This window comes from Mustela erminea, chromosome 8, assembly GCF_009829155.1.
Source record: "Mustela erminea isolate mMusErm1 chromosome 8, mMusErm1.Pri, whole genome shotgun sequence".
Lineage (NCBI taxonomy): Eukaryota > Metazoa > Chordata > Mammalia > Carnivora > Mustelidae > Mustela > Mustela erminea.
The window spans coordinates 102,791,662-102,808,193 of record NC_045621.1 but is presented as its reverse complement, the minus strand read 5'-3'; the positions used below and the strand labels follow the sequence as shown (position 1 = coordinate 102,808,193).

The 16,532-nt window shown below is 45.6% G+C and overlaps 1 protein-coding gene across 2 annotated transcripts in view; it reads right to left on the bottom strand.

Annotated features, from left to right (window-relative positions):
* The window catches only part of CFAP221 (cilia and flagella associated protein 221), an 84,172-nt gene that overhangs the window by 18,863 nt on the left and 48,777 nt on the right, over positions 1-16,532 (bottom strand). For both annotated transcript variants that reach the window (XM_032353870.1, XM_032353871.1), the window contains exons 12-19: positions 15,290-15,377; positions 11,237-11,326; positions 10,216-10,314; positions 6,927-7,032; positions 4,730-4,863; positions 2,502-2,582; positions 1,598-1,705; positions 1,157-1,288 (exon numbers count right to left, since the gene is read on the bottom strand). In XM_032353870.1, the coding sequence (XP_032209761.1) occupies positions 1,157-1,288; positions 1,598-1,705; positions 2,502-2,582; positions 4,730-4,863; positions 6,927-7,032; positions 10,216-10,314; positions 11,237-11,326; positions 15,290-15,377 (838 nt within the window). The remainder of the gene's footprint in view (positions 1-1,156; positions 1,289-1,597; positions 1,706-2,501; positions 2,583-4,729; positions 4,864-6,926; positions 7,033-10,215; positions 10,315-11,236; positions 11,327-15,289; positions 15,378-16,532) is intronic.

Sequence of the window (16,532 nt, the reverse complement as noted above, 5' to 3'; positions counted from 1 at the left end):
AGGTGAACCATGAGAGACTATGGACTCTGAAAAACAATCTGACGGTTTTGAAGGGGTTGGGGGGTGGGGTTGGGGAAACCAGGTGGTGGGTATTCGAGAGGCCACAGATTGCATGGAGCACTGGGTGTGGTGCAAAAATAACGAATACTGTTACACTGAAAATAAATTAAAAAAAAAAAAAAAAAGAACCTGGGCAACTACTGTGGCATTTCACTGATTAGCCCACTGTTACAAAGAACCTCATCAGGTGCCCTGTCTGGGTTCCATTCATTTAGGACTTGGGTAGCAGGAACTATAAGGGTGGGAGTGGGGACCCCATGAGGGCAGACAGACAGAAGTGAGGGCCTGGGGAAGGAGGGAAGTGCACCAAGTTCAGCAGAGACTTACGCAAGGGTGCAGAGAAGGGGGGTGGTTATGTTGCTGGCCTCCCATATGCTTGGACTTAATTTGGAAGAAAATGGGGAGTCAGTGAAGAATGCAGAGCAGGACAGTGGCATGGTTAGGATGTGCTACAGGGAAGTTAATTAAGTGTGGCCACAGAAACAAAGTGGAACCGACAAATCTGGGAATCAGAGGCACAAGTATGGAAGGGGAGTGCTGCCCAAGGATGGAATAAGGAATTGATTAAGCTCTGACTGATGAGGTTTAGGCTGATTTTACTTTCTCTTTCCGTTGTTTTGTTTTGTTTGTTTGTTTCTTCTTTTTTTAACACTATATATGTGTGTATATATACACACATATATAATAATAATATTTTATTATAATTTATAATTATATTATACAATATATTATATAAACATATAATATAAAATATATCATATAAAATTATGATTTAATATATATTAAAGTTTCTAATGTATGTAGTTCAGATAGCTTCAGATATACACACACATGTATCATATGTATAATTATATGAAATTAGAAAGGACCATAAAGCTATTGCCATAAACATAAACAAATGCTGGAATTGTTAAAAGGACAGAAACACTGATATTTTCCCGATAAATGCTGGCAAGCAACTCCAAAGGTGAGATACCATTTCATACTTGTAACTCCAAAGACAGAAAAATATTCCTAATGCCTCTGTTTTCTCATAAAGTAAGTCTTGAGATAGACACACATAGAACACGAGATACTTCTGCCAGTTGTCACTTACAAAAATATAAAGCGGGTCATAATTTGGAGACACGGCTAAGGCCTCTGGTGGTTTCATGCCCAAGACTGAGGTTTTGCTGGGGAGCTGAGGTGCAGCATCCTGCTTGGGTAGGGTTATGATCGTGGCTTCATCCTGTTAAGGGACCAAGTAGTGTGTTAGCCTTCTTCTTCTTTTTTTTTTTTTTTAAGATTTTATTTATTTATTTGGCAGAGAGAGAGATCACAAGGAGGCAGAGAGGCAGGCAGAGAGAGAGGGGGAAGCAGGCTCCCTGCTGAGCAGAGAGCCCAATGTGGGGCTTGATCCTAAGACCCTGAGACCAGGACCTGAGCTGATGGCAGAGGCTTAACCCACTGAGCCACCCAGGAGCCCCAGTGTGTTGGTCTTGATGCCAGGACAAGAGGGGAAGTGTGTGAGCAACTCCTAAAGGTGGAGATGTGTTACCTCGGCCCCTTGCTTCAGAGCTCGGGCAAGCTTTTGAGGTTTGTAGCTTGTTGACGACTTCTGGACACAGAAAGGCTGATAGCCTTTAATTTTGTACAGCTGAGGAACCTGAGGTCGAAGAAGACAACTGATAGAATGTTCTTAAATACCGTCACTGACTAAAGGGATCTAATTCTCAATAAGCATATGTTGGAGTTTCCTGAAGGGAGAAGTCCCAGCCCCACTCCGGGGCCCTGCTCTGGGTCCCTGAATAAATGCTGGGCATTTGCAGTAACTCTCCTCTACCACAGGGCTTACCTGTGGAAATACACTGAACACTGGTTGGTGGATTTGAAATATTTACATTTTCTTTTCTTTTCTTTTTTTTTATTTTTAAAGATTTTATTTATTTATTTGACAGACAGAGATCACAAGGAGGCAGAGAGGCAGTCAGAGAGAGGAGGAAGCAGGCTCCTTGCTGAGGAGAGAGCCCGATTCGGGGCTCGATCCCAGGACCCTGGGATCACGACCTGAGCCGAAGGCAGAGGCTTTTTAACCCACTGAGCAACCCAGGTGCCCCCAAATATTTACATTTTCAAAACAGGGAGTGGCTATATGTCAAGGAAGGCCAACTAATTTTTGTTCACTTCATCTTGTGTTCCCTAAAGTTTCTAACACATGTTGTTCGGATAGTTTTGCAAATGCATAATATATCGTATATCCAGAGTAAAGATCCTGGTTTCCAGAAACCACATATGTTATACCTCACACATACCATAAAATAACAGCAGAAGAATACACACAGAATGCTATGGTGTATAATCTACAACAGAACAAAACTAATAAAATGGTACAATTCAAGTTCAAGAATATTTTGTTCATGTCACAAGAAACCTATTAACTGATACCGTATGGCGGGTCTGACCTGCAGACTGAAGAAGGAAAAACTCTGCTTGATTTGAGTTTCTTGAGATTTAATTGGAACTGGTCCAAGGCCATCAGGAGCCTAAAATGCGGGAATTCAAAAACATGGACACATGATCAACACCGAGCAAAAGTTGCTGTGCTTCTGCTGAGAAACATTTGATAAACTTTCCATGACCTCAGTTCCACCCGATGTGTGGGGCAGGGAGGCTGTGCTGACCAACCTCTCCTCCTTATCTTGTAGTGTATGGGATCCTTTTTTTATTTTCTGCTGTTGTGGTTGCTGCCACGTGCCACCCAGAATCCCCTGCGGGCTTCAAAGGATTCTGGAGTCCTTTGACAGAAACACTCTTAGGGGTCAACCCTCTTCAGGAGCTGCCTTGGCTGAAGGGAGCTGACTCCCTCAAGGTCGTGAGCCCCTTCTAGGGTAGCCTGCCACCAACCACAAGTTGAAACAAAGGTAGAAATGCCGGGTCCTCTCCCCCAATCCCAGCTTCGGGGCTCCTCATGAGTCCAGCTGAGGCCTTAGTCCAGGACAGCTGCTCTCCTTCTCCCTGTGCAACCCCAGTCCCTTCCATGGGGGCTCATCTCCAAAGCACTACTTTCCTGCCTGCTGTCTGCCTTGGTCAACCAGAGAACCTGGAACAGCGCCTGACATACTGCGGACCCCTCAATAAATACTGTATTTTGCCTAATTGATCATCATTAAATTAATATGATGCATTGCTAATACACATTGCTTATATGACATTTATTGATTTCAAAGCTGCTAAATATAAAAAGAACTGATGAAATAAAGTATAGAATGAGTTACAAAACTCTTTATAGACAGGAGTGCTGACTGTTCCATCTTTCATCAACCACAAGCCACAGAAGTCTTTGTAGAACTAACTAAGGCAACAAATGAAAGTGTAAGATGGGAACTACTCAAACATAATGAGACAGGCTACACAACACAGTGATCTACTCATCACTATCACCCTTTCTGGCCCATTAGTTATTATTATTATTTAGAGAGAGAGAGAGAAAATGTGCTTGTGAGTGGGGAAGGAGAGGGGCAGAGGCAGAGAATCTTTTTTTTGAAGGTGTATTTGTTTTAGAGAGAGAGGGTGTGAGCGGTGGTGGTAGAGGGGAGTGGCAGAGGGAGAGGGAAAGAAGCAGACTCACTGCTGAGCACAGAGCCTCGCATGGTATTCAATCTCATGACCATGAGATCATGATCAGAACCAAAATCAAGAGTTGGGACACTTAACTGACTAAGCCACCCAGGCGCCCCTCCACCCCATTAATTATTAAGTGTGTTTATCCATGCTTGAGAATCATAGATTTATTATTTCCTAGGAACTACACAGTTTGATGTCTTAGGTCATTTGATGATCTAATGCAGAAAACCCATGGAATTTCTAAAGTTGGTCCTGCAGTTCTCGAGTAGATTAACTTGTGATGTGTAATATACGATGTAGGATGTGCACGGCAAGTTCATTCTTTGAAACTAAAAAATTAATTTGCCTATGTGCTTTTTTTTTTTTTTTTTTTTGAGAGGGAAAGCAGGAGATGGGAGGGTCAGATGGAGAAGCCGACTCCCTGCCGAGCAGGGAGCCAGATGCGGTGCTTGACCCTGGGACTCCAGGATCACAATCTGAGCCAGAGGCAGTCGCTTAATTGAGTGAGCCACCAGGCGCCCCACGTGTGTGCTTTCAACATCAATTTAAGCATGCTGTTTATTGCTAACTACATGCTACATCAGCTTAGGAAACATTTTATTACCAGCCATGTGGCCTTGTGTCTCAGTTTCTTCCTTGTTGGTAAGATGATAAACCTATCGCATAAATTTGCTGAAGAGTAAATGCACTGATACAAGTGCACTTCAGACACTTTCCATCTGCCCAAAAAGCAGAAGGGTCCAGCTGAGCAGAGCCCGCCTCCCTAGACCGGGCCCTCCTGGATTCTCCATCTGACCCTTTGCTCTCAGGCCCAGTTCCTGGGCTGTCAGGAGGAGCTTTTGATGGGTTCCAGGCTGGAAGGCACCCAGCCCAGGTTACCACGGAGCTCGGCACAGGTGAATCTAGATGATCTCAGGTTTCCCAGTAATCGCAACTCCCTGGGCACAGGTGTCTCAGGGAGCCTCTCAGGAGGAAGCAAAGGGACAAAGCCTGAAGTAAGTCTTGCTGCCATCTAATAACCCTCTGATCGTGCCCGGCCCCCAGCCCCCAGCCCAATGGCACCCACCAACTCGTTGGAGCTCTGAGGAGGACTGTAGGACGGGAAGGCGAAGGGCAGTACTTCCTTGGGGGATACAGAGAAACGACTGGAATAATTATCTTGACTGATCGGAGCCAGGAGGAATCTGGAGGCATTCTTGTCTGGGGGAACAGAAGAGTATTGGGGGGAAGTTCTTACAGTATTTTTGTGTGAAACCACCGTCTTCAGTTTCCTATCTGCCATACACCAATCGGTGGGCACTTGTCACATGCCGGCTCGGAAAGAATATATATGTCTATGGGCATCTGGGCCCAGTTCTAATTTTCTTTTGTTCTTTACCCACCCCTTCTCCTTTTTAAAGCTTTATTTTTCACTTCCAAAAAAACTACAATTCCCTGTGAAAGGCTCTCTAATGAATCTTCTTTGTCCTTATCAGTCAAGAAAAAGATTGCATTAAAAAACACATGAAGACATTTTACAGGGGTCCATACATAATTCACAGATGAATTTTACAATATTTTAAACAAGCGTTTCTTCATTAGAAACATCAATACTGGATGTAATAATAACATAGGAGAAATTTTTTGAAAGTATAATTAAAAGAGCAAAAAAAAAAAAAAGGTTACAAGAAACAAAATATGCATCTGGATTTTGAAGGGGACAAGATGAGGAGCGGATGCTCAAGAACTGAGCCTGGGCCACCAGAGCTCCTTCTTACCTTGGGGCCTTGGAGGTCTTGGGCCCAGCCATTGTTTAGGGGCACTGTCTGCGGTGAGGAGGGACAGGGTCCTGCTGGATGCCATGCCCAGCGGCTGTCAAGTGTGTCCGCAGGCAAGGGCTGGACAGACTACTGGTCCTCTGCAGGAGCCCAAGTCCCACACCTGCTGTCCCCCAACCCACCCCTTTGGAAGACCCTCCTGTGGTGAATCCCTGCCCACCCCTTTTTGTGATGAATAGTGAGTCCTTGCCTGATGATGGATTCAATAAACAGCACTGGGTCAGGCCAAAGAAAAAGGCAGGGGGAAAGGGATTAAAATGCAATAAAATGTTTTGGAAAAAAAAAAAAATCCATCTAGGTCTTGAAGGAGTGGAAGACTGAAGAGTCAGGTTTGGGGGCTCCCACTAGGGAGGGCAGGCAGGGTTTGGAAGGATTGGGGCCTGCCCATGCATCTGCAGATGAGCCTTGGGGAAGAGAAGATGATGATGTTAGCCCAAAAGCCACTGAGAGTGTGCTTCCAATAGCCCAGTCAACCCAGGCATCCAAGGACTGGAATTCCTTTAAGTTAGCAAAGATTGTATGAGGTCAAAAGCTTTATGTGTGAGGCAGCTGGGTGGCTCAGTCAGCTGAGCAGTCAACTCTTGATCTCACGGTTGTGAGTTCAAGCACTGTGTTGGGCTCCATGCTGGGCATGGAGTCTATTCGGAAAAAAAAAAAAAAAAAAGCTTTATGTGCAAATGCTAGGTTGTGACAACACTAGATGTATCCAGTCAGTTAACAAGGATGAATGTTGACCACCCTGGTCTCTCTGGTGACAGGAGAGAACTGAGGACACAAAACAAGAGGTCAAACCATGGCCAGACTCCATAGATGTCACAACTTGGCTAGGTCGGCCAGTCTGGTTGACTCTCACTTGGGTAGGCATTTCATCCAAATCCAATCAGGCCTGGAGGTCTGATTTATGTCCTGGGTAGGCCTGATGGCGGCCCTCTCCCAAAGATGTCCACATTCCATCCCTTGCAGCTATGACTCTGTCACTTTCCATGACGAAAGGGACTTTGCCGGTAGGATCAAGTTAAAGATCTGAAGATGGGGAGAGTGTCCTGGGTAGTCCAGGTGGCCCCGTGTTGTCACAGGACCCGTATGAGGAGGAGGCAGGAGGGCCAAAGTCAGGGGAGGTGATGTGACAACTGAAGCAGGGTGCAGAGTGATGTGGAAAGGCCTGGAACAGACTCTTCACTGGAAATTCCAGAAGAAGCTAGCCCTGCTGACACCTTGGTTTTTCAGACTTCTGACCTCTGGCAATGTGAGATAATACATCTGCGTTGTTTAAAGCCTTAAGTTTGTGGTGATTCATTACTGTGGCCATTAAAAAAAAAAAAAAAAACCTAATGGATGTGATTTACAAAAATATTTTACCTCTGCACAGCTAAACGCCTTATACAGGATGTCATGCTCAGAAGCCCTAGGGTTGAAGCTTCACTGCACTTGGCAGCTGTGTTCTACCTGTTATTATTGACTGTCTTCCTTGGCTCAGTTTTCTGCGTATGTTCTCTTTGTCCATGTTATGAATAGCACTCAGCATACTGATTAATCTTCTGTGAATCATGACCTGGAATTAGAAGGGATGATTTCAAAGTATTCACTCATTTTGTGTTTCAATTTGATTCCCTTTCCCCAACCACAGCTAAGGGCTGAGGCCCGCACTCTAAGTCAGAATTCACAGGGATCGTGGCACATTGCCCTAGGTAGAGGCCACGGGGCCTTCAAGGTCTCGGCCATGTTGACTTGCCTGAATACAAAAAAAAGAAGACTAAGTTGTCATCTGGCCTTGTTCCGCCCAATTTATGAGCCCTGTTCTTCTATTTCCAGAGTGGAAAGAACGACCAGTTCCACGCTGCTTCTTTTCAGTGTATCTGAATAGCAATGCTTCCGCCGTGTTATTTTTGGAGCAGAGGGACCAAATAAATGGGTGGTTCTTGTGGATTATGGGCAATGCTAAATGTATACCACGTGCTTTGCGCTCAGAGTGCGTGCTACTGGAGGGGTCTGGTGCCCGTGCTCTGAGCTGTGGCCAAAGGGACCATTCCTTCCATGATTAATAGCCCTTTCCATCCTGTAAGGGGCTCTCATTTAACAAATTAATAGTATGACGTGCTGATGCCCTGGTCAGTTCTGTTCAAGGCTTATCAGATGAGGTTGTTCCTGCCTGCACCGAACTGACATTCTGACTGTGTGTGTGTGTGCGTGCACTCGCGTGCTCACACACCCGCGGGCATGATGGGAGGAGGACGTGGGGAGGGGAGTGGTCTGGCCACTGCTGCAAGGGTAATGATAGCAGACCTCACTGAGAAGGTGAGATTTGATCTAAACTGGAATGATGAGGTGAAAATGATCTGAGGAAGAGAATTCAGAGCAGAGCAAATAGCAAAGAGGAAGATCCTGCTTCAGGAACAAATGAGACAGGTCTAAGGGACAGAGAGAAGTCCAGAGTGGCCTGTGGCCTTGAAAAAAGTTGTATGCTTCATTTCAGTTGCAATGGGAAGACTTTGGAGGGTTTTACCGGAGGAGGGGTACCCTCGCTTCGGGAATACTACTGTGGCTGCTGTCGGCGGGAACTGGAAGCAGGGAAGGCAGGGAGAGTCACACTGGTCTAGGCAGGGGATGATGGGGCTGTGGCTGAGTTGGAGAGATGACAGGAAGTCATCAGGCTAGGGATGTATCTGCACCTTGATCTGACTCACCTGGGGAGTGAGGGAAAGACTGAACAATTGCTCAGAGCAAAGCACGCAACAGCTGACAATACCTTTATCACCCTGGGCCCAGAAAGGCCAGGTGGTCGCACTCATGCAGAAGCCAGCCTGGCCAGTATCGCTGCTGTTTGCCCATTGTCAACAGCTGTGCCCTCCTCCCTTGGAGCACAGCTTTGCCCTGCCTCTTTCCACCACTTCCTTCCCCACACTGAGCTCCTTGTGGCCACCTCTGTTCTGCACATAGCAGCCTACCCAGACAGAGTCTCAGCAGGGATAGGGTCCCGCCGGACCCTGGAGGCCGGGGCACAGGTCACTGATCAGTGAGCTCTGCCTCTCCCCTACACTGTCCTCAGTCCAGGCTGAAAACACTGCTCGATGGGGAAAGTTTATAAACTTTTGGAGCCCTTATACATATTCGCCCAGTTAAATGTTCACAACAACTCCGAGACAGGTCTTACTGTGATCCTCAGTTATGGAGGAGGAGGAAGCTAATGGAGGTTATAGAACTTGTCCAAGATCAGAAAGCTCATTAGTGGCATCAAGAATTAGGGGCAGGGGATCCTGGGTAGCTCAGTCATTAAGTGGCTGCCTTTGGCTCAGGTCATGATCCCAGGGTCCTGGGATCAAGCCCCGTGTCGGGCTCCCTGCTTAGTGGGAAGTCTGCTTCCTTCTCTTCCTCTGTTCTTCCCCACTGTTCACATGTATGCTCTCTCTCACACTCTCTCTCTTAAAAAAAAAAAAAAAAAGAAAAAGAATAATTAGGGGCAGGCAGCCTGGCTCCAGAGTCCAGGTCTCGAGCATGACTCTCCCCTGCTTGAGGAATGGCTCTCTTCTGCAAGGCAGCTGCACTCGAGTGGCTGGGACAAGGGATCTACTAGCAGCATAAGAAGCAAGAGGCACCTTGGCTTGGTGATGGCTCAGTGGGCTCATACTGGCCCACAGGACAAGTATGCACATGGAGAGGAGATGGGCTGTCTCCTCAGGTGAAGCATGACAACGTTTGTAGTAGGGAACGGGCTGGTGTGTTTGGGAGATGAGGACTGGGACCACACAGAAGATAGAGGTAGGGAGCGGGGTGGAGGGTGGGGCTAGGCTAAAGAGGTATGGCTGCAGCTAGACTAGGGAGTCACTGACACCTTTTATTTTTTATCCCGATCACAGCAAGCCATTGGAGGCTCTAATGGGTTGGGTGGAAAGCCACCATGAGGGTGAAATGAGATGACACATCTTGAAGGGAAAGCCATAAGCCTGGATGACACTAGATCTCACAGGAATTCGCGATTGCTCTCTCTAGAAGTAACTGATCAAAGTCCAAATGTTCTAGTGTTACCACATGACAGGGCAAGTCTACTCTTAGGTATATATCCAAGAGAACTGAAAACATGTCCACAAACATGTACACGAATGGAATGTTCATAAGATTATTATTCATAATGACCAAAAAGTGAGAACAACACAAACGTTTCAGCGGACGAAAAGATACAATATGGCGTATGTGCACGATGGGATGATGGGACTGTATCCACCCATAAAAGAGAAATGAAGTACTGGTACAGGTTACCACATGATGAGCTTTGAAAACCAGCTGAGTGAAAGAGCCAGTTACAAAAGGCCATGTGCCCTATGATTCCATGTTTATGAAATGTCCAGAAAGGGTGAATCCATAGAGACAGAAAGCTGATCTCTGGTTGCCAAGGACTGGGGGATGGAGAGGGACTGCTAATGGGAACCAGGTTTCTCTTTGCAGTGATAAAAATTTATTCTAAAATTAATTGTCAAATCACTATATTTTACATCTGAAACTACTATAACATTGTATGCTAACTACACTTCAATAAAATTTTTAAATGTTCTAAAGTTAGATCGTGCTGATGGCTGTAGAACTGTGTAAATACATTAAAACCCACTAAAATGTATACTTTACAAGAGTGAATTTTACAGTAAGTGAATTATATCTCAATAAAACTGTTAGAAAAACTCATTCGATTTTCTTGTGCTGAGGACTAAGCCAATTAAAATTTCCCTTTGGTGCTGGGACTTACCTTGCGTGCAGCTTGCTGAAAGCGCTTTTGTGCCCTGAACCTGTTGACCCAGGTATTATTAACGAGTGGATCAAAATTAGGATGGAATTCCTTGATTTTCTGTGAAAATAGAACACAGGCATTTCTTAGGTTTAAATTTAACTCCAGGTAGGAGCACCTAATAAAAATTTTTCAGAGCCTGATCCTAAACCAACTTATGACTTATCTGTTTCACCATGGAATGAACATTTATTCTACACTCCTAGTGTATGTAGCAGTATAGGGAATACTTCTTGGGTTGGGAGCCCAAAGTGAAATTTGAAATTTGGGTTTTAATAAATTGACAGTGTAGGGGTGCCTGGGTGGCTCAGTTGTTTAAGCACCTGCCTTTGGCTCAGGACATGATCCCAGGACCGGTCCTGGATCCAGGCCCCCATTAGGAGTCTGCTTCTTCCTCCGCCCTTCACCCTGTTCTTGTGTTCTCTCTGTCTCTCAAATTGTCTCATTGTTAAAATTAAAAATTGGGGTTTTAACCAGACCCTATCACATGACAGAGGACACTCAGGTGAAGGAGCCACTGTCCCCATTTTATGTTTGAGGAGACTGAGGTACAGAAACAAAGAGGGCTTTTCCCAGGTCCCAAATCTGTAGGAGAGCTTGAGAATCTCTAGCTTCTGGCCTCCTGTTGTGTATCCTTCCCACCAAGGGCAGGAGGCAAGGAACATAGGCTCAGGGACCCACCAGGAAGGACCTGCAGACAGGGGCTTAGAGAGCAAAGGGAAACAAAAAAGAAGACCAAGAAAGAGAAAGTAGGAGGAGCCAAAGAATTTAATGCTGTTAATTTTAAGGGAAACATGATTTTTGATACTTCACTTTCAAATATATAGTAAAAAAACACTCTGAAAATAAAAATTAAAATGCAAATTTTAACTTAGTAAATATATCTTGGTAAAAGCATTTCTATAAAATTGTTTAGTGTTTTAAAAAGAAGAATATAAAGGGCTATTGATAATTAGCTCCCAAATAAAGGAAAGTTACCCACTTCTTCTAGACTACGAACAACCCGTTTCTGGTGGACTTCTGTCTTGATGCGCTGAAATTCCTCGTCCAAAACAGGATCTCCTCGATCTATCTGGGTTTTTCAATCACCAAAAATATTAAAATTGAAGACAAACACGCACAACTGTATATCTCTTTAAAGCTGATAGAAACCTATCAAAGGATCAGTCACACCCACACACGAAGTTCTGGCTGGGAATGGGTGACAGAGAGTTAAAGGGCTCATTATAATCATACTCACTGTTTAAACATAGGGGGTTCTAACAGCTGAGTGGACCCAGAGCTTTCTTTCCATAACCAGGGGACAATGGCTCTGGAAATCATTTCCAAAGCATTTAAAACTCACCAGAAGGATTTTAAGAAACCGTGTAACCACGGGAGTGTGGAGATTTCATTTAAAAAAGAACTTAAAGTTTCAAGTTCCTCTTCAGAGCTGATTATCCCAGTACGGGGTTTAACAAAGGTGCCTAGGTCCTCCCCTCTCGTGGGATCTGCCCTTTCCCTGGAGTAAGTGTCTTCTCCCAGGTTGCTGCCCTTCCCCACCTCCTGCTTCCCCAGGACGCTGGAGCTGTCTGGCCCATTACCCAGGAGACACGGCACACTCCCCCGGAAGGCTGGCTGGCTGGGCTTGGCTTGGTGTCTGCATGCACCTGCCTCCATGGAAAAAGGGACTGTGTCCACAGCAAAAGCTTGTTAGTTTTTACCTATCTGTGGTTTTTATTACTTGTTAAATTACTTCCAGATCTAGCTTGGCTTGTATGTATGCTGTTTGCCATCAGATTTAAAGACTTAACTGGAAGCAATCTATTTCAAACCCCACATTAACAGAAGAAACGAGAGAGTTGTGTTATTGACACCAGGTGGTGAGCTGTCTAGCTCTGATTTGCACGTATCAGGGAGCTGAGTCTGAGACTGAGGCTATGGATGTTAGCCTCAAAAGACAGATTTTGTGGGAAGAGACGCAGACCTCCACTACCACTAAAAATAAAATAAAATAAAATAGCATCTTAAAGGAGGGATTAGCAAATAGGTTGATAGCTAGAAAAGAGAGGAGGGTGAGGTCTTATATGAAGACTCTATTTATTATGATGTGTTTTGAAATTTACTATCATCAGCCATCTCCTGGGTAAAAGCCCATCATCCTGCCCACTCCCACTCCCTCTACTCCCTACCCTCCCCACACCCCCATCTCCCCGCCCAGCTCCCTTGTCTCAGCTTTCTGCCACATGGGCTGGGCCTTCAGGTGTTCCTTGCCACTGGGTCACCCGCCAGGATTCAGCTGCCTGATGAGAGCTCCCAGACACACAGAATAGGGTCTCTCAGCACTTGCTGCCAAACTATACTGGGGCTCAGGGGCCCAGTGTGATGTTAGCACATGAAGTCTTCTTTCCTTCTCCCCTTGGCTACCCTTGTGACTACTAGCTCCTCTCTGCAGGCCTCTCTCCAGCCAGTGCTCATGGCTATCTCCGCAGCTGGCCTGGCCTCCCGGGACACCCAGAAGGACAAGGCCACATGCAGCCTTCAACGGCCCTCTCTCGGCATGCAAGCCTGACACCATGTCCTTCCTCAAGGTCAATCTTCCCCGCCGACCAAGGCCTCTTCCCAAATTTCTTTAGCCCTTCCTTCTGCGGTTGTTTTTTGCCTTCAGTGTACAAATGCTGGAGTTTTCCAATTTAGAAACCTCCTCTCTGATGCCACATCCCCTTGGAATGGTCCATGCCCTGATTCTTCACTTCTGGTCATCTCAGCTTCTCAAGAAACCAGCCACTCACTTCCCTGCATTCCTTGAGCCATGGCCATTTGGCTTTTCATCTCCACCTCTCTCCCGGGATGGCTATCGCTACGGCAAAACAGGCCTTCTAAGTGGTCCAACACACCATGTACTTCTTGGGCCCCACCATCCTGGATCCCTCCCTGTCTGCTTTTTCAGTGTCACCCGGTTCTCCTGACCTCCCTGACCATTTCTCCTTCTGGCTCCTTTGCTATCTGCTGCTCTCCCCTCAAATCATGAGGTTCTCTGGCTTTCCCACCTGGAGCTACCAGCTTCTCACTCTATTAAACTTTCCCCAGGCCATGGCGCTGTTCTGTGTCTACTCTCCACCTCTCTGCTGAGGTATACTTGTTCCTGTAGCCACCACCAGGATGCCCTCCAGGCCCTCCATGTGTAACATGTCTCAAGTTGAACTTCTCTTCTGTATTTGGGATCTCATTTAAAATCACCAGCATAGGGGCGCCTGGGTGGCTCACTGGGTTAAAATCGCCAGCATATACCTAAGCGGGACGCCTATGAACCATTCGATCCCCTTCCCTTCTTTGCCCCTCAGTGACAGCACTTGGCACATTTTAAATCATCTCTTAATATTTCTGTGCCCCTTGTGGACTGTGCCTTTCTGGAGGGCAGTGACAGTGGCTCATTCACTAGCAGAATCCTACAGACAAAGAGCACTTGTTAAACATGCTTGCAAGGCAAACACAGTTGAGTTCCCTGGAGACCAAAGGCTGGCAATCCAGCCTTTGCTGTCACACTGCCCTGCCTAGTTGTGCCACGTTTGTGTCACCTTCATCTCTAAAATGGTTATAAAGTATCATCCCGTTGTGGGGTGGACAGAATACTCAATGTTTCGTTTTTAAAATCCAATGTAGAGAAACAGAACTAGAATCAAACTAAATTTCAATGCCAATCTAATACGTGCCTTCCCTAAATGCTAAGGTTTACTAATGCAATCATTTTACATTCTCTCTTGTAAAAAATAAAGAAAAACAAGATAAATTTACTCGAGTATCTGATTTGGAATCCAATCAGAAAGAAGCTCTAGGAAGAAAACTGTATTCTGTAAGAAAAATGTATTCTAGGAAGAAAAATAGATTCCTATCCAACAAGATCCATGTTTTTCCCTAATCCCTCCCACCCAGTGTGGCCACTTCGTGTAGCACTGACCATGGGAAGCTCACAATCCCAAGCTTAAATATATGTGTTATGGCGGAATTATGTCCCTCCAAAACTCATATGTTGAAATCCTAACCCGCAGTCACCTCAGAATGTGACTGTGTTTGAAGACACAGTGTTTGAAGGTGTAATCAAGTTACAAGGAGGTCACAGGGTGGGCCCTACTCTAGTGTGACTGGTGTCTTCTCTAAGAGGAAGTTTGGAAAGAGGAAAAAAATGTGAAGGCACAGGGGAAAGATGGTCTGTAGGTCGAGAAGAGAGATCATTCCCTCATGTCCCTTGACCTTGGGCTTCCAGAACAGTGAGAAAACACGTTTCTGTTGCTTACACCTCCCAGTCTGGTACTTGTTACCACAGCCTGAGCAGACTAGTATGACACAAGATGGTTCTGCCAGTCCTCCCAACAAAGTCCCAGCCCCTGAGACAGGAAGCCAGAGCTGAGCCTTATCTCCTCTGGCCCATGAGTATCCTCTGCTTCAGTGACTATGGGCCTGTCCCCAGCAACCCCCGCATCTGCTCTCAGGAAACAAGGTCTCTCACACACGGTGAGCCCAGGGGTGTGGCACAGTTCCACCATTCCCATCTCTACCCTCCCCTCCCTGAATCAGTTTGTCATTCTCTCTGCTCAGCTCCCCTTGAGGGTCTCTGGCTTGGAACTTTTGTCTGGCTCTGGCTCTGGCGTCACTCCTGGTCCCTGTCTGAAGGTCCCTCTTACTCTCTGCTCTGCAGATCACAGGACAGGCGTACGCCACACCCAGAACTCCAACCTGAATTTGAGGCATTGCCCTCCCTCTGAACTGAATGCCTTTGTCCTCTTTACTGCCTTTCAAAATCATACCATGTCTTGGAGGAAGCTTTTCAATTAGATGAGCTCTTTCTCCTCTCTGGCCTCTGACTCCCCACAATATTTAGTAGAGGTTTCTTCTGACATCTACAGCCAGCCTTGATTTATGGTTAACAATTAACTTGTCATCAGCCTCCTCCCCTCCCAACGGAACTATGTGTTCCTTCTTACCATGTAGCCTCTTGCATATAGCAGGAATTCAAATTATTTAGTGCAATCAGTATCATTGAATTAGCGACTCTGACCTTATATTTGATGTTTTCTCTTTGCCGCTCTTCAGCAAGGTCTTTTCTAAATTTAAAAGACATAGGATCTCTACCGAGGTGCACCTGCCTGGGGAGAAAACAAACAAACAAACAAACAAACAAACCCAGCTTCCAGAGCCCTTCAGAATACCATGGTCAGTTTGGGGATGGAGTGTCTTTGCTATTCTCAACAACCAAAGCGGGTGTGGAGATACTGGAGGAGGGCCACGGAGGAGAGAAGTTGTAGAGACGACAGCAACAGTTTGGCTGTTTCTCCAAATGCTAAACATAGATTTACCATATGACCCAGCAATTCCCCACCTTAGAGAACTGAAAAGATGTGTTCACACAGAAGCTTGCATGTAAATATTCACAGCAGCCTTCTTCACAATAACCAAAAAGTGAAAAACATCCAGATGTCTGCCAACTGATAAATGAGTAAATAAAATGTAGTCAATCCATGCAATGGAACATTACACGGCCATAAAAAAGGAACAAAGTCCTGACATATGCTATGACACAGATGAACCTTCAACCCATGTTAAATGAAAGAAACCAGTTACAATAGGCCACCTATGTATGTAGGATTCCATTCACTTGAAATGTCTGGCATTAGCAAATCTATAGAGCTAGAAAGAGGACCGAGGACATGGAGGGGAGAGGGAATGGGAGTGACTGCTTAATAGGTATGGGGTTTCCTTCTGGAGTGATGCAAATGTTTTAGTGTAGCATGATGGGGACAGTTGAATGAGCCTGTGAATACAATAAGAACATCTGCATTGTACACGTTATAACGGTTAACATGGTGAAATGTGTGCTTTGTGAACTTTAGCAGAGTTTAGAAAATTCTGGTATGTAATGTATTGATCACGGAGCCTGGCACATGTTTAAAATAAACAGTTGCTATGATTTTAAAAGGGGACGGGGTGTCTGGAGAACTGTTTGACGGAAGGAGCCTGGAGAGACCTGGAAGCTAAGTACAAATGGTCTGACCTTTGTTTGGATGGCGGAGTCTTCCTCTCCCAAAACCAACCAAACAAAAGCCCAGATGGAAAGGACATTATTGAGACCACTAGGTAAACGTGCAGAGAGGCTGGTGATTCTAATATTATGGTGTCAGTTTTAGATTTCTTGGAGGTGATGAGGCTACTGTTGGAGAATGTCCTTGTTCTTAGGAGCCACGTGCTAACGCCTTGAAGAGCAAAGCTCTGTGATGTCTGCAACTCACTTTCAAATGCTTCAA